At 41.4% G+C, this 23,823-nt stretch overlaps 1 protein-coding gene across 5 annotated transcripts in view; it reads left to right on the forward strand.

The window, feature by feature from the left end:
• The first annotated feature begins 16,743 nt into the window (after window positions 1-16,743).
• The window catches only part of TOPAZ1 (testis and ovary specific PAZ domain containing 1), a 42,949-nt gene continuing 35,869 nt past the window's right edge, over window positions 16,744-23,823 (forward strand). For 2 of the 5 annotated variants that reach the window (XM_032107333.1, XM_032107314.1), the window contains exons 1-2: window positions 16,745-18,910; window positions 20,311-23,014. In XM_032107333.1, coding sequence (XP_031963224.1) covers window positions 17,746-18,910; window positions 20,311-23,014 — 3,869 coding nt within the window. In that variant the 5' untranslated portion in view covers window positions 16,745-17,745. Of the gene's footprint in view, window positions 18,911-20,310; window positions 23,015-23,823 lie in introns of all 5 variants that reach the window. The other 3 variants (XM_032107348.1, XM_032107342.1, XM_032107324.1) reach the window with 3 other exon arrangements.

A 23,823-nucleotide genomic window follows, 5' to 3' on the forward strand; every position in this document is an offset into this window, starting at 1 on the left:
CAGAACAGAAGCAGCTGCAGAAGCTCCATTTCTTTTCCAGCCCTAGAGACATGCCAGTCCTCTTATCTGCAGCATCAATGCCATGTCAGTGAGAGCCCAGCAGCCCGGGGAGCTCGGGCTCCTGGGGCTCAGCATGTGTCAGGAAATTCCTCCTCTTCTCTGCTGGCTGGGCTGCAGTGGCTGCGTTGGCAGTAGGAGCAGCTCAGGGAAGGCAGGAGGGAGGATGTGCTGCAGGGGTCTGGGGAGGTGGGAAGCACCTGGGAATAACCCAAGTCACACTGGCCTTCTGCCTCATAGATGTTTGCAGGAGTTTCTGTGGAGAAATCCAATATACAGACAAACCAGGGACTGGCTGTTTTCTATGACATGCAAAAGCCTCCAACATCCCAGCTGCATGGGATACATGTGAAATGAAACCTGCTTACTCATGATGGAATTGCAGTCTCAGTTCAGCTGCATAATTTTCCATTGCTGTCATATAAAGAATAGCATTTAAAACCTGACGTCTGCCCTTTCAGTCATACATGGCTTCCCCAGACAGATGACTAAACAATTACCCAGGTAAGGGGTTTCATGAGCACTTGGAAAGCTATCTTCATCTAGAAAAGACCTCTGTGCATATATATAAGCTGTGGCCAGAATTTTAAGTGATTCTTGAAAGGCTAGTTGTCAATAAGCTAAGATTTCTGATACAGAGTCTTCTCCACTGGAAAACATGGAGGCATTTATAAATTAAATGGTTTTTTTAAAGGTTGAAAATTGTGGAGCTGGCATCACTGAGATATGCAATCAGCAGGGCAGATCGGTGTTATTAGCCAGAAGCACTAGCTGCACCCACTGCTTTCACCATCCCAACCAGTGGGTGACTGGAAAGCCTCCCTGGAGAACTAGCTCACAGAAACACCAGCATGTTCCTCATGCAATGAACAGAAGAGGAACAAAGACAGAATTTGGCCTTATTTTGACTAACATTTACCTGCATGTTGTGCATTCAGACATGAAGGGATGCCAAACCCCTCCCAAGCCCAGTGTTTGCATGTCCCTAACACTGAGCAGACACAACCTTGCTGATGTATGAGCCACAACTGACAGCTTATAAAAGCCCACTGCAAGGAACAGCAAGCCCTCCTGAAAACTTTTCCCAGGATAAAACTGAGTTTCCTACTTCTCTGCAGTGATTTTTGGGTTTGTGCATGGTGGTTGGTATTTCCCAGCTCTGTGTGAAACAGGATGTAAATCCTGGGTTTCTTCTGCAGAAGCTGGAAAGCACAGACTGCTCACAACACTCATGACCAAATTTGCAGACTCATTCTTTTCCCAAACCATTAAAAATATCGGGTTGCTAATTCCAATCTAACCAGCAAACCCTTCATCCAGGATTTCCTGGGAATGGCCAAGTGGTTTAGGATGCCCAGAAATCCTCTTTTTTAGGAGGTTCAAAAGCTAGGAAAAATAAATGTGTTAAACAAGGATTTTAAAGGAATAACTAAGGTGGTAGAAAACATGAGCCCAAAATGTTGGCTGTACCCACTATCCTCTAATATTTTCCCTTTCATATTATCAAAAGATCAAGTTCTTAAGCCTGCTGAACTCTGATGGCTAGGAAAACCTGAGCTCAAACAGAAGCTGCTAATGAGAGGCATTTCCTAAAGCTGCTTTAGCAGGTGTTTCCTGCTGAAATGAGGAGGGTCACGAATGGAAATCTCATTTGGAAAGTTTCTAACCCCGAGGATAATATTCAGTGGTGCTGCCACTCTCACTGCCATCTGCACTAGAAAGCGGTTCAGGCTGAACTAGATAGCACTTGATCCCACTGAGTGAGCCCAATTGTTTGCATTCTTGCACAAATGTGTGAATGGCAGCCTTCCGGCGAAGCGAATGCTGGGTCTGCTCCCTTCAAAGGCTTTGCCAGTGATCCTTGCCCTGCTGGCTTCATCCTTAATTGGCCTACACGGTGGGGAGCAATTAAAAATAAATGGTAGCTTGCTGTGCTGCTGTAAGGGGAAGTTTTGCAACTCCAGGCATGAGTGCAGCTACCTTAGTCCATGGCGTATGCCATGCACGGGGAATGGCACAAGGGAAAGGGGAGAGACCTGGCTATTCTGAGTAAGTGCCAAGGGAAAAAAAAAATCACACTGTTGTCTGCAATAAATCAGCATTAGTTTTACAGTTAAAGGTTTGATTGTCTGGGGCTGGAGCATGTTTTCCATTGTGTGTCTGTGGAGTGTAGGAATGGCATTTCCTATTATGCCTGTCATCCAGAAATGGGATTTTTCATACCATCTTCACAAGACAGTATGCTGCCCTTCAATACAGTCTCACCAGAGAGAGAAGAATGGCTCTTATCTGCTTGGAAAAAAAAAATGAGGTTTCTTCAAATGAAACATCCAATACCAGAAGTTGTAAAACTAGTCATTAACGAAAGACAACTAATCTCAAAGAAAAGCAGTGTCCCATAACTGTGTCACAAGGCTCTCTGAAACTTTAGTCATTGGGGGGGAGTTTTGAACCAGCAATTAACTTGCCACAATCATGTGTATCAAGCAATGAAGTTTCTCAGATAATTTCCTACTACTTATTAATGAAAGTCTGTTATAAGGATGAACTGAAGAACACAATCATTTATGGAATTAAAACTTGAATTACAAATACGGATTTTTGCTACACAGCAACCCATATTTCCATGACATTCAGAAGTAGATTAAAGCACAAAAAAAAAGGAGGAACTGAGAGTCACTTTACTTTCCTTTATTTCCTGAAGATATTTTCCACTGAGGGCGGTCAGCTTTACCCAGGAACTCATGTCAGCAACAGCCATTTTATAAACATGACATGTGCCACTTTGTAATGATGGGGTTGCACATCACCTTTGCATCTTGCTGCTTTACTACAAAGCATCTCTGTGCTTCTTGTATCATAAATGTGTGGCACCTTCAGGGATGTCTCTTTGTTTCATGGCAGAATAAAAAGGGATGAAGTCTGCCCTAGGAAAATCTCCAGGACATCCTTTTCTTTTATCTCTCTCTGTCGATACTAAATAGAGGCTAATAAAAGGCTTTACTCAGCTGATAGCCTGAAAAATTTGTGATGCGGTTTATAAGAGCTTAGCATCTCTGGAAAAAGCTACCACTCTTTTTAAGCAGATTCAGTGAGCATGGAATAGAACTAGTGTAAGACACACACTCCTTGTTACACTCGTTTTTATGCCCAGTGTTTAGGAAGGAAATCTAGACATACATTTAAAAATTATTTGTCCCATAGCTAACATGTGATACCCCACTGTCTCCAACACACATGTCGGAGTGTGACAGAAAGGTTTATTGGTTATGGCAGGGGAGCTGGGACTAGATGGCCTTTAAGGTCCATTCCAACCCTTAACATTTGAAGATTCTATGATTCTATGTACCAGGGCAGTTCAAACTCTGTGATTATAGAGAGCTCCCCTCTCCCAGGAAATGACCTAAAAGAAGCAGTACAGAAAGATTTTTTTTTTCAGTAGATTTCATCCTCAGGAGGAAACAGGTTCTATAAATTGGATTTCTGCATAAGAAGTATCTTGTGTCTTGTGCTGCAGTGTAGCAAACCATCTGAACCGCACTGACAGCATATGATTTACTCAACTGCTGAACTAGGACATTTATGTGCAAGCACATACATTTGCTGTATTGTTTGTAGGCACCTCCAAAATTCACCTTCTCCAAACCTGCAAAATCTCAACAGCAGTAGGATGCTGTGGGGGTGGCAGAGACACTTTTCACGTTCTCTCCATAGAGGGCTGGAGAAGATAATGTAATTTCTAATTCTTCAACAAAGAAATGTCACTCATCCAAGGCACTCTCCTTTCAGTCCATTAATTCCTGATGCAGTTTCTAAAAGAGAAAAAGTTCAAAATGAGGCAAATCTCTCTAAACCAGATCTGAGCACAGAAACAGTGAAGGGCCAGTTGCTTAGTGATAATCACAAAGGCAAAGAAGAAAATACTGCTCTATCTACATGGTCAATGTGATGAAAAGGCCATGGCCTTGCAAGGGTTAAAACGTTGAGCTGGTTTATTCTCTTGCTTGTGAAGATTTCTTATATGCTCATTCTACCTGATTACATTCAACATTGACAATCCGGTTTTCTGACCCCAGGATTAAAAAAAATTACTACTAAATAATGCTAAGGGTTCTAATATATTGTTACCATGAGCTTTGTAGTAAGGTCTTTAAAAATCAAGTGGTATTCCAAAGTACAGGGCAATTTACAGCATTTTGCACATACTTTTTCTTCCTCCCACATACTTAAAATACAGCATTTAAGCACTATGAAACATGTTTAGATGAGGCACAAAAGATTTCAATGATATGAAGTCTGCCCTAAAAAGTTTGTCTGCTCAGACTATTAGACAAAATCTGTGAGAAGACTTTACTATTAAAAAAATTACTTTTGCAAGGGCTGGTCTTATCAGCCATGAGGTCACTTACTGAAGTCCTTTCCCCACTGCTCAGAACCTTTGATCCCCTAATAGTCACTACATGGGTCACAGGTCCTCCATATGGCAGGAGTATATCACCAAAATAATTTCTGACTGTTGCCAGTGTCTTCCTGTTCAAGAAGCACAAGACAGAGCTTAGGGAAAACTCAAATTTTTTAGTGTTAATTCCTGACAACAGTGCTTGTGGTTACAGTAGCAAAAATGTGATTTTTAAAAAGCAAACCATAAAAATTGCAGTTTTGCTTACCTACCTGCTAAGTGCTTTTCACATTTACAAATCACTCCAAAATAGCAGAGTAGGAAGTGAGACAAAGATATTTTTTTTTCTTTCTTTACCAAAAGGTTCTATAATTCTTTAATTAAGAATGAAAGAGGAGCACTGCCCTGACCCATCTAAGAGGACTGACAAAATGAAGGTGCACATAATTTCTAGCCCCAGAAGTAAGCTGTATATTTATACAAATTATGCAAACCTTGAGGGAATACAATACAAAGCCAATAGTGCAAATGAACTAAAGAGTAACACAAACATAACAAAACTCCACAAGGGGAAATTCAGATTGTGTAGCACTTATGCACTTGTGTAAACAGGCCACTTCCATACTGCGTGGTGGCAATTTTCAGTGTCCCCGAATCCCTTTCCCTCAATAAACTTTGCATCTTAAGTTGCATCTCACAACGTGCTGGAGAAGGGCAGGTACCGGAACGAGGAGCTGTCAGTCCTGGACACATCCCTCGCTCATGGCCACCAGTGCAGCACCATCTGCTGGGAACACAAACACTTTGGACAAATCCTTCCAGCATCAGTGTTTGTCACCACCTGTCCTAAACATGACACACAGAGAAAATTTCCACCTCCCCACTTTTTTGCCCTTCTTACAAAGATGAAGTGATTAACCACCAAAGATGAAATGATTAACTAACCAGACTATTACTTGAGCAACTGGAAGCTCAGAGGACTTTGCAGAAAGCCATAGGGTACACAGCTGGCATTTTAGGGTCCTGTTCAATAAGTCACTTTAATACAGTTACAGGTTAGTGATGCTAAAATGAAGCCAGGAACAGGAGGCAGGGCCCCTTGGACTGAACAATGTTTTTGGGTGTTCAACCCTTGTAAGGAGACTGGTTTCAGACATTCAAAAGTGAGACAGAAAAGATAAGGGTTAATTCAGCAGAAGGTGCTGCTAGGTGAGAGAGCTATGCTCGTGAGTATAGCACTAGCCAAGTTATTATGTCAGAGTTAAATCTGTGGAAGATTCAGTCACATTTTCACAGTCAAAACTAAGTTTCATTATAAAGTAGGATACCAACATCTTTATTAGTTATGAAAAACACCATGCGTCCTCCCTACATTAACAACAAGAGCCAGCTGGAAAATTTTGGCAGGCTTTTATTTTTTCTCTCAGAAAAACATACATTTGAGGAGTCTGAACCTTTGACAGAAATTAGAAAACTTTTACCCTGAAAAAATACTGCAGGACAGAATTTCTGCAACCTCAGAAGGGCTGGTTAAGGCAATACACTGAGGCAACTATACTGTTGCTGCTGTGGGAAAAACTTTGATTAGTCCTTCCTCAGGGATCTCCTCATCCCATCCTGTTGAGTGACATAGGCAGGGCCAGAAAGACATTAATGAAAAATGTCCAAATGTTTTGCTTACAGAAGGAAATACAGAGTGATACTCCTGGAGGTTTCAGTTTTGGGGGGGGACATTTTTGGCAAAACCTTTATTCCTGGATCTCCTTCAAAAGCAACCCAAAACCTCTGAAAGCTCATGATCCCTTAGTATGATGCAGCTTAGAGTGAGTTGAACTAAATTACACTATCTTAGGGTAGAAACATTACATTGAGTAAAAGAGAGGAAAGATGTCCAGGAACTCTTGGTGGGGTGGTAGGCATTATTCAGTCTCAGCTAACCAGTTATGCATGCTGTAAAGTGGTTCAAGATTAGAAAATATATCAGAGATTTAAAGACCAGAGGCACTTAGGAGAGCCAATCCATCCAGTTTGCTTCAAAAACTCTTCCACTTCTTCTGGCAACCCTGTGGACTCAGCTAGCACAGACAAGTCTGCTTATGTGTTCAGACTTTCAGTGAGAATTAACTTTTTATTCACTGAGAATGTCATCATGGATTAATAATCAAGAAAGGGTCATCCATCATGTTTTTCAAATAAATTCTTCCTGTTTATCAATGTATCAAAATATTACTAGGTTTTCATCACCACCTGGCTACAGCTTTGCAAATTCACTATACCACCATGTCATCTCCTCCACAATTGAATTTGCAAGCAGGGCAGCCATTCATTCCTGAAAAATCCAATCTACTACCCACAGCCTATATTTCTCCTAAAACATTTTATGATTCTGAAAAACAATTTCTATCATGAGAATTTCATAAAATAGCTGGGAAATTTGAGTGTATAAATCCATATAAATACCTAACCGTAACAAGCTCTGGCATTTTAATTCAACATAGTTTAGTTTCCTTCTCATAAAAATGGTTTCATTTCACAAATAGTACATTTTAACATATGAATTAATATAGTTTGGATATGAAAGACAGTCCTGATTAATTCTTTTTTCCAACTATTTTTAGTAACAAAAATGGACAGGAGGGAAGGTCACTGTGACCAGCAGTGTTCTCTGAATCCAGCTGGAGACTGCTCACAGCAGCTATTTACAGTTTCAGTAGACAAATCCACAAGCCCCAAGTATTTCTCAAGCGCTAAATCAATTAGTCAATATTTAAAGGCTATATATGATAAAATTCTTTGTTCAGTTGCCCCTGCAAACATTACCACTTTTATCTCACATGTTCAGGGCACAGCAGCAACTTGCAGGCTCCATCAGCTCCTCACTCTGAGAATCGAAGACACCCAGAATAATGGTTTCTGACCCAAAAGCCTACAGTTTAAATGGCAGGCCTCCCCAAAAGGATGACATGAAGGGCTATCTGGAAGGGGATAATAAAAATGTATAGGTTGGGTGTCCCAGTGAATACTATTGCAGTGTATATAATTCCTTTCCAGAACAGTATCTCTTCTGCATCTCCATTTGACTAATGAGGCGTGCTGCTTTAGTTTGGTTTTTATAGCAAAAATAAGCTATATACTGTAGCCGTTTTATAGGCTATGTACTAATTCATATTATGTGGCTTGAAGCCTTCATGCATGGAGGAGCAGCAAGCAGACAAGAGAAAAGAAATGGCAGTTTCCTCACAGAGCATGCCAGGATTTCTCTTTCCATAGTCTCCTGCTTCTCCTGTTTCTTTTTCTTCTCCCAAAATGCGGAGGTTTGTACATGTGTGAAGCCTGGCTGTGGTGGCAGAGCACATACTCCAGCTCATGGGGCCAGCACGTGCTGGTCAAGGAGGTTTACCTGTCACCCTGAAAGTGAAAAACAGACGCAAAATCCAAGCTGAGCGTTCAAGCATGGAGAAGGTGAGGTTATAGCATGGAGAGATTTGAATACAAGTTCTCATTCACACTGGGGTGTGTCCTTAGCATCTACTCACACATAAAAGGGGAAGACCAAGAAAACCCATCACAGAGCTCTACGCAACCCCATGTGTAGCCTCTTGGCAGTGCAGTAGGTTCAGCTGCACCAACAAATTCCAAAGTAAATTAAATGTAAGGACTCAGTGCAGCCCCTGAATTGTTTACAGTAACTTTCCCATCTCACTCCACAGAAAGCATTTATTCAGGGAAAGAGGAGAATGAGGGTATCAGAAAACAGGTCTCTGAAAAAGCAAATGCTGTACATAGTGCCTCACTTTTTTAATGAGGCAGCAATTCGTTAATTCACCTTTCTGTTTTAATAAATACAGCCTATAAAGTAAGGAAACGTATTCACAGAAGCCTGTAACTACTTCAAAGGAAAGATGTTAGTTAAAAACATCCAAACAGATTCCCGATTGGAAATAATTTGTCTTTGGCTATACATACTAATTTCCTCAGCAGCCAGGAAAACAAGCTAACAGCCCCCAGAAAGACCACAATGCAGACTTATGTGACAAACCACTACGTGAAGATGAAGCGTAAATGTTATGGGTGGGTGGGGAAAAGACAAGGTACCGAGTGTATCCTGCAGCACAGGAAGAGGTTTCAGTTCAGCATTTGCCCAGCCCTGATCACCTGAATCCCTGCCAGCATCATTCTTAGCCCCCATAAGGCAAGTGACTGATTTCAGTTCTCAGACTGTTGAGCATGCAAAACGAATACAAATACCTGGCTTTTTTCAAGATTCAAAACAGAATAGGAAACTCAAACATAAGCTGCAAAGATAAATAACTATTTGCATGTTCACAAAAGCAACTTACATCATTCTAATGTAAACAAATATATTGTTTACATTTATTCATAATTTCACTACACAACATAAACTATATATATAAATTATTTTCCTGTAAATTCCCATGGACTGAGGAAGAGGCTCATTTATTGGAACAGTCCTGAAAAACATTCAGATGCGCTACATATGGAAACATATTATTCCACAGAGGGATTAATACTGCTTTGCAGCTTGTGTCCCTCAACTTTAGGAAATCCTCAGGAACAACATTTACGGCCTTCTGGTCATAAAGCTCTGCCAACAATTTTAACGCCCATGGAAGCTCTTTCCCCTCCAGCAGGTCTTCTCACAAGCAAGATGGCCCCTGACACCCAGTCTTGCCTGAAACCCTGTTCAAGATCTTATAATCAGTAGCTCTGTAAGCAGTGGGAAAAGACCTGGTATCTGACATCTCTCTTTTCTGTGAATTCATTCGTGTTTAATAAAGGGTGAGCCTTTCTTTCCATGGAAGATTTCTCATCTACATGAATGTCCATCTTCATGAAATATGCAGGAATTTAGCAGCCCTGCTCTCTATCCCATAACAGTCAAATTTAGACAAAATTCCCCAATACTTACTCAGAGACCAGGAAGGAATGACTGACATAAGCAGGCACACAAATAGTGAATGCAACACAATTGCTGCAGCCAAGAAGGAAACTGAGTGCCTTGCTGTTCTAACTTGTGTGTTGAATGATGACAACAACATTGCTATTCATAGAGAATTATCACTTTTTGCCAGCCTTTTTACAGGTGGGTAAGCATTTGAAAGAAAGGCTCCTGAGGTGCAAGGAAGGTACTTCTGCATAGATACTATAACATCAGAGAAGACCTGCTCTTCTTTGTTTCTGTATCCTGTGCTGTGTGAATACATAACCTCATTTCCTACCTGATCATCACACCATGATTAATGCAAAGCACCCCAATTTTCATCTTGAGCAACGTGCCAAATGTTGTGAATGTGAAACTATGGTTTTAATTATCATTATGAATTAAAGTCTTTAAACCATCCATGTACAGTCTCTGCTCAGAAAGTCTTCACATCTTCACAAAACTAGCACTTGAGATGGCTCATTCAATTGTCCTCAGCTGACTGATCCGGGGACCAGGAATGTAACTACTCACTTAAGAATTCTACCAATGTAATAGTAATAGTAATAGTAATAGTAATAGTATGCAGAAAAACTACAGTGGAGTCATGACTCATAATGGGGTTTCAGAGCTATTGTGTTATATTATTAAAGGATGTTTTCTCTGTTTGGTATCAAAGGAATTGCTTTAGAAAGTGGCAAGGCTGAAGGGAAGTCCAGCAAATAATTCCCCCTGTAACAATGAAACATCTAGTGTCTTCAGTAATTATATATTTGTCTACACCAGCAAGCACGGAGACATTCTGATCAGCTCTTCACAGTAACAGAGTAGTTGTTTGCGGGGAAATGTCTCCAGAAATTACACTTTCCACAATTACTTATGTGCTTAGTCTGACTCACCAAGTGACAGCCAAGCCAAAGAGTGGACACTCTTGCAGTTAGCACAGCATGGAACCTGGGCCATCACAAACACATCAACAAACCTCATGCTGATTAGAAAAAAATTTATCTAGGTGAAGAAGTGAAAAAGAAATTTTCTGTCCCCAAATGCTGGCTAAGCAGTAGGACACAACAGGCAAGGAATATTTAGATATCTCAGCAAATAGCTGGGATACCACTCAGAGGTTATGACCCAGCTACTCAGCCCACCAAAGTATGAAGATATGCAAGTGATGTCAATATTAAGCAAATAATTTATGCTGGATGCAACTCCATGCTGAATGGGTGCCTTGCTTTGACTTAGCATCAATGAATTTTATTTCCAACCTCCGCTACAGCACCTAGTATGTGCCTGGTTTATCTGAAGATCATTTTCTGTTGTTTTCAAATAGCATAGTTAATTACATGCAAAGAAGTAAGCAGATGAATGCAAATGCAGGTAAATATCCGATCCACTCTGCTCTTTCCTACACAGCAAGATGTTGCAGTCTTGTATATGTGAACCAATAATGCCAGCTTTCATGCAACTCCTCCCATAGATTACCCTGAATATGTCAGGGGGAAAATGTTCAGTGGTAAAGTCAGTATACATTTCAAAATGGCAGTTAGGGAAAGCTGTATAGTCAGTGCACTGCACAACAGTCAGCATGGTTTCATCAACTGTAAAAGGTACTTTCATATTACTAGAGAGTAATACTGCCTCAAAAATATATATACATATGTAAGTAGCAGACATTTCCTAGATCTGCAGCTCTAAAAACACAGAGTAACTGCAAATGCACTCTTCAGGTTCAAAACTATATATACAAATTATGTAATGTACCAGGGGATGTGGAGTGACCTGATGCTTATGGACGAATCACCCAAGGGAGAAAAGACACAGCAGGCTGTTCTGAGGCTCCACACTCGGTATGTCAGCCACCTTGACACTACTAAGCAGACAAAGATGTAAGGTCCTAATGGATGACCATGGCACAAGAAATTGAATGTAGGAGCCAGTCACTTTCAATGCCTAACAGCAAGATGAATTAGGTCTCAGATTGGGGCCCCAGTTTACGATTGATCACTGTCACTATTCAAAGTTCAGGCTCTCTTCACTTTTCCTAGGAGCACTGCTAAAGACAACCCCCCACTGTTTCTTCAGTCAGTCTGAACCACAGGAAAGTTTTCTATTACTGTGTTTAGTCTTCACCACTTTTTTCTGTGGTTTTCTGAAGCAATTTGGGGTATTTTCGTCTGTGTTCTGTCTAGCACTGTTTTCCCTGATTATCTACCGGTTTACTGCATTCTATCTATACCTTACTGAACCCTTATCATTTCTAATCCTATGCCTTTTCTAGCTCTGATTTATTCAACTTTAATTTCCTCTTTTCCTTTCTTTTTTAACTTTCTCATCTAAAAATCACTTTTTATAATCTTTTTTTGGCACCAAGATGGAGGTGTCACATACTTGCTGGTGTCCAGATGCTTTTCTCCTAACTCCATCTTTTTCATCCAGGCACTAGAAGTTGTTGATTCTAAAGACAGACTTAGTGGTAGGTACATGGTATGTATTATCTACGTGAAAGCAAAGACATGTTTTATTTAGAGAATTTCAAAATAAATTGAGACTGAATGTTGTGGTGATGGGATATTTTTATTGTATTTTCGTATGTTCTCTGTACCCCGAGGGTTCATCCCTACCTTCCCCATTCCTATTCCCAGTTGGTTTGCCCTAGACCCAAGCCGCTCCCCCGGTGTTCCCTATGTGGTTGTTCTCCTCCCCGAGTTCTAGTCGGTTCCCCATCAATTACCCAAACCCCGCCCATTACTCCCGAACGTTCTGCGCCTGTCACCAAAGCCCTCCCTAATTACCCCTATATGGTCCCCGTCAATCCCCCGAGATCCTGCCCCTTCAGATACCTCCCCTCTTGGAAATCCGCTAAACCTCGACGCCTCATTGGGGCATGTGACCCCTTTCCCTCCACTCCTCGAGACTATTGGCCCCTATGAGTGTCTATCCCTGTCCATATCCCTCCCCTAAGAGATCCCTAATTGGTCCCCAGTTAAGCCATCCCCATTGTAACGCCTCCCTTTATAAGATGTTTCCCGGATCTGTTCTGGGCTTGTTCTCTGAGGACACCCTTCAATAAACCTGGATTACCCCCTGTGGCAAGCTTCCTCGCTACTTTTTATCCTCTCCCTCTTCTGGGCTGGTGACAGCCACTGTGCCTGGAGCTTCAGCCCCCCTGGACGGAGCTGAACTGCAGAGGAGCAGCTTTAAAGCCCAGAGCCTCCAGCTGCTCCCCACTCCTGCCGCACACTGCAGGGGATAGCTGAGCAGAGCAGCGAGTGGTCAGTGTGACAGAATGTGTAGTCCCCTACTTGACTAGTTAATCCTCTATTGCTTGTGCATTTTTTATTCTAATTCCAGCTAGACAGCTAGTTTATTCTTAAACTCCTAGCAGCTGAAATTTTAAAAAGAGCCATGAATGAAAGGGAGTAAAACAGAATACGAACCTTACACAGGAGTTCCCTTGTGGAACCTTAAAACTGATTAGTGCCACTTTCTGTAAGGTTCAGATCAGATGTGATCATCTGGAAAGTCAGTCTTCCAGAATAAATGTCAAGCACCACCATTACCAAAAAAGAAGGCAAATTATCAAGGCTTGCAAAACCCAGTGTGAGAGGTCCTTATCCCTCCTATGTCTATCCTTTGACGGAAACAGAATTGCCAGAGGGAAACACTGATTCTATACAATCAATAATCTTGATTTTCATGCTGTCACAATTCAGTAGTAAATTAGGAATCAGAGGATCTACCAAGAAATGCCAGATGGTTCATTACAAAATATAGCAGCTGTCCTTTTTCCTCCAATGACTCGTTTTAAACTGGTGGAAAATGAAGTTACTTTAATCTGCCCTGTACAGTTCTATAATAAAAACAGACATTGAAATAAAGGTTGAGGTATCCAGCTACTCACTGGATTCACCTAGTCTGCCACCACAAAGCCATGTAATCACTCACAATGAGTGTAATCACGCAGCAGTTTCACAAAACAGATCATGTATTTTCACCAAGGTATCTTCGCTCTCACCACCCTACTGGCCCTCGTCTCACAGAGTTCACAGTGTCAGGGCAGACAAGGAAACAGCTGTCAGTATGAACTGGGTCAACACCTACACACAGGAGTACCAAGGACATGAGCTGACCACGAACATTGTACCTCAAGCCCAATACAAGGGCAGTTAGCAGCATTCTCATTAGATGCCATGTCAAAGGTGGCTCCTGACTCAAGAGCCTGGAAGTGAAAAGCAAAGGCAATTTTAGAGGGATATACATGAATGGATTGAGAAAAAGACCAACTTCTTACTTCAACAGATTAGCAACACATGTATTTCCAAAGCACCAATGTATTTGAACAGAAAGCAGGGGATAAAGAAGTTACTTAAAATTATCACAAAAATATTTACTATCTCTGGGTTCTAACTTTGCAAAACCAATAGCTCAGAACTGTTAATAAATCCCTGGGGTTACAAAAGGATCATTTCTTAGACATACTGGAATGAAACACTTTCCTGTTTCTTTTTAGCTGTATTACTTAAGGACTTAATTTGGTGTGTTTTGAGAATGTAACAGACTAGACATATTCTTCAGAGCTCAGTCTCAGTTATTACAGCACAGCCAAACTCTTTCCACCATGGTTTGCTAGAGATAACAAATCTCTCCCTCAGCCAAGGGAGTGTAAAAAGCAGTGTAAAAAGAAGTGGTCCAGGGAGACATTTTTCACATTGCCTCACAAAAAAAATAGGTTCATTTTCAAGTTAATTCTTTCCAGTTCCCTAGCTAAAACAAGACAGTTTAATTCCTGTTGCTAGGTGAGTACATTAGCAAAGTCTAAAATACAGCCCAATAAAAAATTTATATGATTTGCTCACCTGTGTAGCTGGATTATGTGTTTATAAATTTCAATCTTTCAAAAACTTTTGGAAGATTGCTCAAATGTATCATTGTTAGATCTGCAACCACAATTTCTCTGCAGTAGCAATGTAAATTACATCAGTTGGGGAGCTAAGTGCACACATTCCTCTGAGGAAAAAAAAAATTGTGGACTTCACATAAATGTAGTCACACAAGTTCCTTTTTCCCATTTCAAATTTGCCAGACATCTCTAAGTATACTGGTAATTCTGGGGGAAAAAAGTATTTTAGGCACCACGATTCCCTTTTAACTTTCAGACACCTGGTACCTCATCTTTCTATAACTGTCTTGAAGTGTCTAGAATAACAAGAAATCACTGAAACAAAGCAACAGATCAGCAAAAGCTGAATTAGTTCTAAAATTTAGATATGGCATTGAAATAGAGAACTATAAAACTCAAGAGGAACAAGCATTTATCTTTATTTCTAAACAAGATGTAATTTAAAAATAAAGTTTAAACATTTCCTAGCAGTATTACTAATTCAAATGTTGTTGAAATGTGAAAATAACTAATTTTTCATCCTTAAGCTGTTTATATGATTTTTGAAAGTTTTTTCCACTTTAATAACCTACAGTTTTAATAAACACTTGACACAGAATTTCTTTAAATATGCCTATATATTAAAATTCTCTTATCTTTCAAGTATTTTTAAAAGATGGTTAAATTGATCCACTTTGCAAGACAATGTTTATACCACCTCTTTTTAGCAGTATTGTAAACTGAATGCAATCTGGTTTTTAACATAATCCACAGCTGCTTCAAAATGTCCTTTCTGAAGCTCTAGTGCTTTTTCAAAGTACTTTAATGAAGAATGCCTTTAATTAGTATTCATTTCAAGTAGATTTTTTATTCATTTCATAAAAATCTGGTCTGAGGAGAGTTCTCATCATTTTAAATAACTGACTAAATACTAAAATCCTAAAAATTAGAGTGAGCAGTAAGATAATTCATATGCCATTCTTCCAGATTTCCTTTACTTCTGCTTTTCAGCATATCTTCTTCATCTTTCTATCATAAAAGACTCTGTTACACACTGAAGAAAGTTTGAAGTGGAAAGGTTAAATGGTTAAATTTCACCAGAGCTGAATGTTTTATGTAATACTGGCCTTGCAGAACACTGACAATAATAAATACTGTGCAGTTAACTCCCTTTTATTGGGTCCTTTCTGTCCCAAGGACCAGAAGCACAATACTGAGCCACAGGAGAAACTGCCTAAGAAATCTGTATTTTCTGCTTTGATTAGCTTTAGTTAGCCATTTCCTGACTTTTTGCATTTAAGCATGTATGTGCAATCTAAAAAGACGATAAGCAAATTAAAGTTTAACCATTTCCCAGCCTTCCTGTTCTTTCTTTATCTATGGAGAGATTTTAGCAAAAATCCTATGTTCTCTGTCTTTATTTGGATTGAAATGTATTATCTCTACCTCTGGATGGAGAAACAGAGATAAAGTGAGTTACATGGGCTGAAGTTACATAGTGAACCAATGCCAATTAGTAAAATACACCTTTCCAACTACTCTTTTACATCCCCAGGACTGCACATCTAGCAAGCTGTGATGTAAAGTGCCTTATTTCTTTGCACAGATCTCAAACTAGGATGTATGAAATGTGAACACCAGAAAGCACTAAGCCATGGTGAAATGAATTTGAGGGAGGTACTTCATCCCTCAGAGACCACCTGAGGCAAAGAGAAAGGGACTGCTAGTAGGACACGGTCATTTACTAACCATGTGCAATTTTGCTGATTGCATTGTTGGCATTAGAGTACCACCTTATCAAGTTTAATAATTTGGGATTTTCATAGCACCTGCCACTTAGATTCAGTCTTTGTACAACATTGATTTTTTAAGCTAACTTCTACATGTTCACATTATCATGCAGGGGATGGTCCTGAAGCTTTACCTGTGTTGAAACTATCACCCCATTCAAAGCCCAAACACCAACTTCCATTGTCTTCTGACTATATAATCTATTTGAATGATTTTTTTTCCCCCTAACTCAAGTCCTGAGAATCCGTATTATTTGAAATACAAAGCTGATGTCCTCAGCATGAGAGAGACATGGAGCTCTTAGAGGAAGTCCAGTGGACAGCTTTATAGCTGATCACAGAACTGGAGTATTACACAAGGAAAGGCTGAGGGAGCTGGGCCTGTTCAGCCTTGAGAAGAGATGACTGAGAGGGGACCTCATCAATGTCTGCCAGTATCTAAAGGGGGGGTGCCAAAAGGATGGAGGCAGGCTCTTCTTGGTGGTGCCAATCAACAGGACAAGAGGCAACACCCAGAAACTGATGCACAGGAAGTTCCAGCTGAACATGAAAAGCTTCTTTACTGTGCAGACAACCACGTACTGGAAGAGGTTGCCCTGAGACAGTGTGGAGTCTCCCTCACTGGAGACACTCCAGAACCGTCTGGACACAATCCTGTGCCATGTGCTCTGGGATGACGCTGCTTGAGCAGGGGTGTGGTCCCTTCTGACCTGACCCATTCTGTGATTCTGTGAAAGAACCGCATGGCCCCTCAGTGTCGGCGAGCTTCTGAAGCGCTGTGCTCGAAGGAAGGAATACTGCATCCCTGAGGTGGATGGAACACCCGACGAAATAGGCGAGCCTGGGTCTTTACCCACGCGACTCCGAGTTCGGGGCGAGCTGAGCGTTTGCTCACAGGCTCTGGCAGTTCCACACCGAAGCCCGTTACCTTGGGTGCCCCATGAGCCCGCGGCTATGGCTGTGCCCAGGCCCGGCAGCTCCCCATAGCGCCTCGGGCGCCACGGGGCAGCACGACGGCTGCGCAGCGTAAATCGGCGCACGCCCGCCGGCCCGGGCGCTGCAAACACCGAGGCACGACCGCCCGGAGGAACCGCTCTCGCTATCCCCAGCGCTGGGGTTTAACCGTGCAGGCGGCACCGCTGGCCCGGCGAGAGGGCGAGCGTAGCCAGGCGGGTGTTCCCGCCGCCCCCCGCCTCTCCTGGCCGCGCCACGGAGCCGCCTCACGCCGCCGACCACCACTGCCCGCCGGCGCGGCGGCAGCTCGGCGCTTTGGGCGGGCAGGGGGCGCTTGGACGAGGCGTCGAGGGACGGATCGGTAGACGAGGGTAGAGAGAGAAAAGGTGGGAAAGTAGCGTGCGAGGCTGCAGGCAGCGGCCTTCTTGAGTCTGAAGAGGTGCGAGACTGCTTCCTTCACCGCCCTGCTCTGTGAGAGGTTGCTCCGGGTGTGTGTTTGGGGGCGGGGGGGTGTGTGTCAGAAAGGGCTTGTCGGTGGCCGTGGTTTTTCTCTGGGCGGCCTGGGCTCCCCTTGTTGTCCCCTGAAGCGGCAGCCTGGGAGGGGTTGTCCCCACCTCCGGGTCGGGCCTGCAGCCACTGCGGGTGCTGGGCTAGCGAGATTGCAGCGAGAGGTGCGCTGGCGAGTGGGTTTTGTGGGTTCTGCTGCTGTCTCTGCACCACCGAGATGGCGCGGTTGAGGTCAGGGAAAGTGGTGAGAGCCAGCGAGGTGAAGCCGGTTGATCCGGAGGTCACCAGCCCCGGCTCTTCTGGTGCAGGGTGTGAGGCAGGGGAGAAGCTGGTAGTGAGGCGGAGCCCTCGCCTGGCACCAAAGAGAAAGCCTGAGCAGCCCTTCCCTTCCTTTCCGCAACCTGCCAGGCTTTCCGGTGCTTCCTTTAAGCGTTTTGCTCCTCCTGTGCCCGAGCAGAAGGAGCAAGGTGAGAACAACCGGAAATTCCCAGGTAAAAAAACCAAGGGAATCCAGCACAGGAAGTCTCCCAGAAGAAGCAAGGGTGTAGCTTCACCAGTTTCAGACACAGCTGAGTGTGACGATTGGCAAGCAGCAGCCACGGCTGCAGCGATGTGCTGGGAAGAGACCGTAAGAAGAGGGACAGGTCAAAGTCAACAGCTGTTCTTCTCAGGAACTACTTTGGAGAATAAGTTTTCAGCAGGGATTGAAAGGAATGAAAGTTTCTCAGAAGACCTGAACCTCTCAGATTTCCAGGAGGGTTCAAGGAGCTCAGGAAAAGAAGGCAAATATTCCTGTATGGAAATAAAATTACAAGTCCCATCCTTGAAAGGGGAGATTGAGAGCACGGAGAGACACAGAATTTCTTGTTTTCCAGAACCAGAAGATCTGCAACCCAGAAAGGTCACATGGAGTACTGGAATGAAATGCACTGACTCTGGAATGACACAGGACATGCAAATCCCAGATCTTAAGAAGAATTTGGGGGCTCAGGAAATCATGCCTGAACCAAAACCTGAGGAAGAGGTTGATATACCAGAAAACTTGATGGGGTGTCCATTAGTCAGATCAAGAACGCTAGGGATACATGAAAAAGAAAAGAGATGCTTGGGCAGGAAAAGGAGGAGATCGGTGGTGAAACCAAAAGTACATGGTCCCAGAGAGAGGGGTAGTTCTGCCTTGCTAGAACAGCATACACTGTTTCCAGAGTCTAGGAAACGAGCTCTGAGTATGAGGAACAGAAATGCACTCCTGTCACAGTGGCTACAGGGTCCGAGTGGACAAGAGCAGCCAACAACCAGAAGAAAGACTCAGAAGCATTGCATGAAAGAAGAGCAGCAGAGCTCAAGCCATCAGAAAGGACCAGACAGCCCAGGGGAAAGGGGTAAGCACTGGTAGAGCTCCATTGTAGAAGTACAGATAAAGAATTTAGGCTCCTAAATTGGTCCTGCAGTAAGACCCCTTTAAAAACTGGCTGCTGGCTTAGTTTGAGAAAAGCTAGGGTGTGCTTCCCAGTACTGTGAATACCACCAGTCTTAGAAGAAGACAGATTTTCAGAAAAAAGAAAGGCTTTTCTTGGAGGAGGAAAGCAGCCTATTTAACACCAAGGAGAGGAGACCAGTTAGCCTTTTGAGGGGGTAGAGAGAGAGAGGGAGGGAGGGAGGAAGGGGTATGGGCAGCAATAGGCAGGCCTTTGGTAAGAAGTGTTGGGAGTTTGTTTCCCCTAAAAGCATTCCTCATTTCTGCAGAGGTGGTGAGGCACAAGCAAGAAAGGAGGCAGTAGTTTCAGCAATGCCAGAATAAAAGACAGTCAATTCCTCATTCATCTATTACCTGTTTATTTTTGAATATGTGTCATGCTGTCTTGTTTCAATGTCTGCCTTTATAGGATGCTGGGGTTTGCTCTCAGAACTTTTTTGCTGCTATTTTCTGCAGAATCCCAAAAGATGTAGAAGCAATGATTGTGTTTTGATGTTTTAAGAGAATGTTGAGTCAAACTGGAACAATTCTGAAAGAGGAGTTCTAAAAGTCTCTTTTTTTTCCAGGATGATTTTTACTTTCAAAGTGGATACATTCAAATGACAAATATTTACTATAGATTATTAATATTTTATCTAAAAGCCATATTCTGAAAAACTGAGGTATTAAAATTGTCTTACCTTGAAAAGGAATGTCTAAAAAAAATGACATTATACTAGCATCTTCTTGAGTTCATTCTCTAGTCTAAATTTTCAGATATACAGTTTTTTACATAATCTGTATTTGCTTTCAAATAAAAAGTAGTAGTCTCTAAAAATGCAAGTCCTTCAGTTTTCCTGGATCTTCTTGATCAGTCTGATGCATTTGATTGGACTATGTCTCTGGAAGATACTCCTATGAATAAGTGTTCCTACTAGAATCTGCTGTGTAAACAAAAGATTTTAAGGCTGAGCATGCAAATGGCATCTGCATTTTTTTGCTAGATTTGCTCTAATTTATTTCCACCTATGTGGAATACACAACAGATACACAACTTCCAATGTCCTTATGACACTGTAAGGGTCTGTTCCTCTTTGCACTTGTTTCTGAAGATACTACATCCTTTGTTACTGTAAGTCTCACAATAGTGTTCATTTAAAAAAAAATCATAGAACTTTACAGAAATATTTTAGCCTTATACAGTGTCATGTTCTTTAGCAGCCTTGAATGTTTGGGGGTTTTGGTTCTCTCTATAAAAGAGTTCAATAGGGTAGTCTTTTTCCCTTAAAGTTTTTTTTAATGACACTTCTTTGGTTTTTTAATCAGCAGAGGAACAATTGAAAGCAATTGAGCAGGACTCTGATACTTTAGAGTCTGTGAAGAAAGTTAAGACAAAGCAAAACAGGGCAGAAGATTCTCAGGAAAAGGAATCTCACTATTCTAGATCTTCTGCAGTTTCTACTTCAGGTGGGACTGAAAGCGAGAGCTTTCTATGCCATGCTGTAACAAAAGAGCCTGGTGTGCAGTATAAAAAAAGGCAGAACAGATCTGGTCGAATCAAGCACTTGCAAAATTTAAGTGTGACCGCAGCTGAAAAAGTGATGAATACATCTGCAAAATGTGATGCTGAACATTGCAGTAGTGCCCTAAAGCGCTGTAGTGGCTTGCTCTGTGCAACAGGAAAGAATCCATTTGTGATGTTAGAGGATTGTAGTTACATCAATACATTAGTGAAGCCTTCAGCTAGTGGAACTACCAACAGTTATAAATTAAATGGATTCTTCCATGTAGCCCATCGTACTGGAGATCTGAATGATAGAATTTGCAGCACTAGTAGAATGCAGAATGAGAGATCACTCATAAAAGGTGGTTTATCATCTAATAAAGAAAAGAATGAAAATGAAGAAGGCTGTTTTTCAAGCTGCCTGAGTGAAAGCAATAAGTGTTTAAGGGGGAAAAACTGGAATACTGGTAGAAAGCCTAGAAAAAATATGAAAATCACGGAGGAATCTGCAGGCATGGCTAGTAAATGGAAAAAGTGTGAGTTACAAACAGAAGCAGCAGTTGCCATGTCAAGCTCGTTTGCAGTTTCAGGACTAAATCATACTCTGTCAGCTTCATGTGATCATACATCAGATTTTCATACAGAAAAAAATACTCATGAAGTACAAACTGTATCAGCCTGGAGAAATAATAGTACCAAATTACTTGCATTTGAAACTGGCTTTAAGAAGACATCTGAGCTCTCTGTAACAGCAAAAGGAGAAAATTCAACCCGTGTGGCACATTGTGCAGCTGCTTCAGATAGCCTGAGAGTGTTAGCTCACATCCATGATGTTTCTGATTGTCACAAAAGCAAGACAGGAGGAAATTTGAACAAAGTTAATAAGAAATTGCTGCAGTTTACCTGTCAAAGAACAGTTCCCATGACTGGTAAAAAAGTTTGGCCTGTTGAATCTTGTGCCAGGACTTCTGAATGGTTTCTTAAAAATCGTGGGTCCATCTCAGAAGGAAAAAGACTTTTAAAGGCTGCTTTGGAGGATTCCTCTGATAAAAGCAGTGTTAAAGCTGTAGGACATAGTGAAGTGACTGGGAATTTGAGACAGTTGGATTTGTATACATCGTTGGCAGACATTACAAAGGAAATTATGCATAAAAAGATTGATCCAAATATTGACTGTCAGACTTCACTTGAAACACCAGAATCCTCTTCTGTGGATATTTATGAGACTTTGACAATGAGCAATGAAAATGGGGAATCACCAGTTAATACAGATAGAAGTGCTGTGGCTCTTAACCATGATGATGTGCAAGAAGTTAAAGCAACCTTGAATTTTACAGCAAAACAAAAAGATGAAAATGAAGGAGATGTAACAGAAAGAAACCTGTCTGTGACAGTCCAGAATGGCACAACAGAACAAAAAGATGAAAATGAAGGAGATGTAACAGAAAGAAACCTGTCTGTGACAGTCCAGAATGGCACAACAGAACAAAAAGATGAAAATGAAGGAGATGTAACAGAAAGAAACCTGTCTGTGACAGTCCAGAATGGCACAACAAAACAAAAGGATAAAGATGAAGGAGATGTGACAAATAGAAACCTGTCTGTGACAGTCCAGAATCGCACAACAAAACAAAAGGATAAAAATGAAGGAGATGTGACAAATAGAAACCTGCCTGCAACAGTCCAGAATGGTACTTCTACAGATAACACAAGCAGAATAAACTCCAGCCCTGAAGTATCAGTAGTGAACCAGACATTTGCTCATTTAAACCTAATTAAACCATTAACCTCTGGAAACCTTACAAAATTCAAAATTCCTTTATGCAGAAACAAACTTGAATCCAAGAAATTGGAATCTGTCCATTCATTTGAAAGAAAAACTTGCAGTCCACTAGAGCTTCTTGAAAGCACTAGTGCTCCAGGAAGGCAGAAGACAGGTGAAGATACTTTCTTGGTGAGTTCTGAGCAGTGTCCTCTTCCTGTCATGAGTGATGCAACATCTCCACCTTCCATAGAGAAAAAAACAGATGACATTGACAGTAAGGACTTCCAGCATGATGGCTCTGTAAAATTCTCTAATGAGATGTCTGTGCTCCCTGAAAGTTTTTCAGCATATCCGCATCCTCTTCGTGATGGACAGCTGGAGTCATCTGTGCCAGATTTCTGTGGTACTGAATGTGTGCTGAAATCTAGTTTTCCTGGTCATTCTTGGAATGCAGTCGACCACCTTGTTGGATTAGAAATAAATGATGATAGAAAATCAAGAGGGAATTTTTCACAACACAGAAGTGAAAATTTACCAGATATCCTTGAAGCTTACAACCAAGACGTTCTTGTCATTGATGTGATTCAGAATGACCCTGACCTTTTTGGAACCAGTAATGAAGAGGAGTTTGCACCTGCATACTGTGAAAATTGTCCAGTGAAAGCATCCTCTGCAAACTGCATTAAAGACACAAGGCAGTGTATTAAGCCTGAGTCTCCCGTTACCTCAGAAAAGACCTATTCAGTAGAGAATAGTTTTAGGTATGCATATCATTCATTTTTTTAATCACAATATTCCTAAGTACTTTTATCTCATATCTGTATACTTTGGTTGTAGTGGTCAGGCTTCCTTAGAGAATTTCACTAATTTCTGTTGAAATTAATTCTTTATTTGGTATTAAGTGGCTAAGTTTGATTGAGCTATGACAGTATTCTGAATGCAGATAAATTAATTTGTTCTTCGTAAGAGCTGGGATAAACTCTGAGTTGTAGGACAAGGTAGTCCTAAAGGACTTGTTTAAACGAAGTGAATTATGAAAATAGAAACAAAGGTAATTAAAAGTAATACTCAATCTGGTTGACTGGAGATAGCAGATACCCCTTTGAAGGCAGTTTTCTTAGTTGTAAAGTGGTATAATACTTAGAAATGTTTTTACTTTTTAGGTGTATCTTATTCTTCTCTTGGATCTGTAAGAGTAAATGGTTCTCTCTACAGTAGTAGTCCGTTCTGCCATTGTCCTTCCCTCCTTTTCTCCTATCCTGAGCCATATGAATATTTTTCAAATGTGTAATTTGGCTCAGGTGGTGTAAAGGTTTATAATCCTGCATCTTCATTCAGCAAGTTCCTGGTGTAAATCACTAGGTGTTAATGTTTTACTGGGTTTTGAGATAATAATAAAAGTCACAGGAGGAGGAAAAGAAGTTTAAAGTAGAAACTAACTTTTGTAAATGAGGTAGTAGTTCTTCAGGGAATGGATGAACTACTGGATCTACTGTCCAGTCTGTTTTCTCTCTTAAGCTTTGATACTTGTGTTCAGTGAAAAAAGTTTTAAGATTGAGTTTTTAATTTT

This window comes from Corvus moneduloides, chromosome 1 (genome assembly GCF_009650955.1).
Source record: "Corvus moneduloides isolate bCorMon1 chromosome 1, bCorMon1.pri, whole genome shotgun sequence".
NCBI classification, from domain to species: domain Eukaryota; kingdom Metazoa; phylum Chordata; class Aves; order Passeriformes; family Corvidae; genus Corvus; species Corvus moneduloides.